At 62.8% G+C, this 1418-nt stretch overlaps 1 protein-coding gene across 1 annotated transcript; it reads left to right on the top strand.

Annotated features, from left to right (window-relative positions):
• Positions 1 to 137: 137 nt before the first annotated feature.
• Positions 138 to 1394, top strand: LOC104157881 (dnaJ homolog subfamily A member 1-like; the record flags this gene model as incomplete). Its single annotated transcript, XM_009695393.1, has 5 exons — positions 138 to 242; positions 330 to 557; positions 638 to 868; positions 983 to 1083; positions 1167 to 1394. Coding segments are annotated over 5 exons (893 nt in total), but the record flags the coding sequence as incomplete, so codon positions are not given.
• Between the last annotated feature and the right edge of the window lie 24 nt (positions 1395 to 1418).

Below are 1418 nucleotides of genomic sequence, written 5' to 3'. Positions count from 1 at the left end.
GGAGGGAAGCCATCAGCCACCGCTCCTCGTGGAGAGCCGGTGATGCCGAGGCGCGGTGGCTGGCATCCATCTGGTTGTGGCTCAGGGGGTGGCGTATGGCCAGGCGCTGATCCGGATTCTCCCCTCCATCCATCCAGGGAAAACGGTGGTGCACCAGCTCTCGGTGTCGTTGGAGGATCTCTACAACGGCACCACGCGCAAGCTGTCCCTCCAGAAGAACATCATCTGCAGGAAATGCGGAGGTGAGTGACAAAGGCGCCGGGGTGGCCGGGGTGTCCTCCCCAGCACCGCAGCCCGGCTGCTCACCCCTCTGCCTCCCCTCGCCGCAGGCTGCGGGGTACGGGAGGGTGCCCAGAGGAGATGTCCCAAGTGTCACGGCTCGGGCATGGAGGTTCGCATCCACCAGTTGGGTCCCAGCATGGTCCAGCAGATCCAGATGGTGTGTTCCCAGTGCCAGGGCCAGGGCGAGTGGATTCGGCCTCGGGACTGCTGCCTCACCTGCAACGGCCGCAAAGTCGTGCGAGAGAAGAAGATCCTCAGCGTTCACCTGGATAAAGGTGAGACGAGGCCACGTGGGGAGTGGGGGTCACCCCCAAACTGACCCCCATGCCCTGAACTCTCCCTGTGTACCCCGCAGGCATGAAGGACGGGCAGAAGATCACTTTCCATGAGGAAGGGGACCAGGTTCCCGGCCTGGAGCCTGGGGACATCATCATCGTCCTGGATCAGAAAGAACACCCAGTTTTCCGACGCAGCGGCGACGACCTCATCGTTAAGAGGGAGATCAGCCTGGCGGACGCGCTGTGTGGCTGCAGACAGGTCATCCGCACCCTGGACAACAGGACCCTGCTCGTCTCTTCCCAACCAGGTGCGATGGGATGGGACGGGATGGGGTGGGGTGCTCTGCGATACCCCCACAAGAAACCAAGGGGGTTACTAAGAGCTGCCAGGCACAACGAGGTGACATTAATTTTGGTCTCAGGTGACGTTATCCGACCCGGGGACCAGAAGTGCATCCCTAACGAGGGGATGCCCGTCTACAGGAGCCCCTTCCAGAAGGGAAAACTCATCCTGCAGTTCCAGGTGAGGAGCAGGAACTGGCATCCCCCATCCCTGGGGTCCCCACCTGTCTGTTCCACACCTCCATCTCCCTTCTCCGGTCGTAGGTGAAGTTCCCGGAGCCCGGCTGGCTCCCCACCGACCGCCTGCGCCAGCTCCAGGCCTTCTTCCCACCCCAGGAGGAGGTGATGGCTACGGAGGACACGGAGGAGGTAGAGCTCAGCGATTACACATCCCACAGCGGGCCGGGCCGACGGCCCTACACCGGCGAAGCCTACCACGAAGATGATTTCGAGGATGGCACACGCCAACACGTCCAGTGCCAGACCTCGTAGCCGGAGAAGGGGAACAGGGTGGGG

The sequence above is a fragment of the Cariama cristata genome, unplaced genomic scaffold (genome assembly GCF_000690535.1).
Source record: "Cariama cristata isolate BGI_N322 unplaced genomic scaffold, ASM69053v1 scaffold39332, whole genome shotgun sequence".
NCBI lineage: Eukaryota > Metazoa > Chordata > Aves > Cariamiformes > Cariamidae > Cariama > Cariama cristata.
This window is presented reverse-complemented; position numbering and strand designations above follow the sequence as displayed.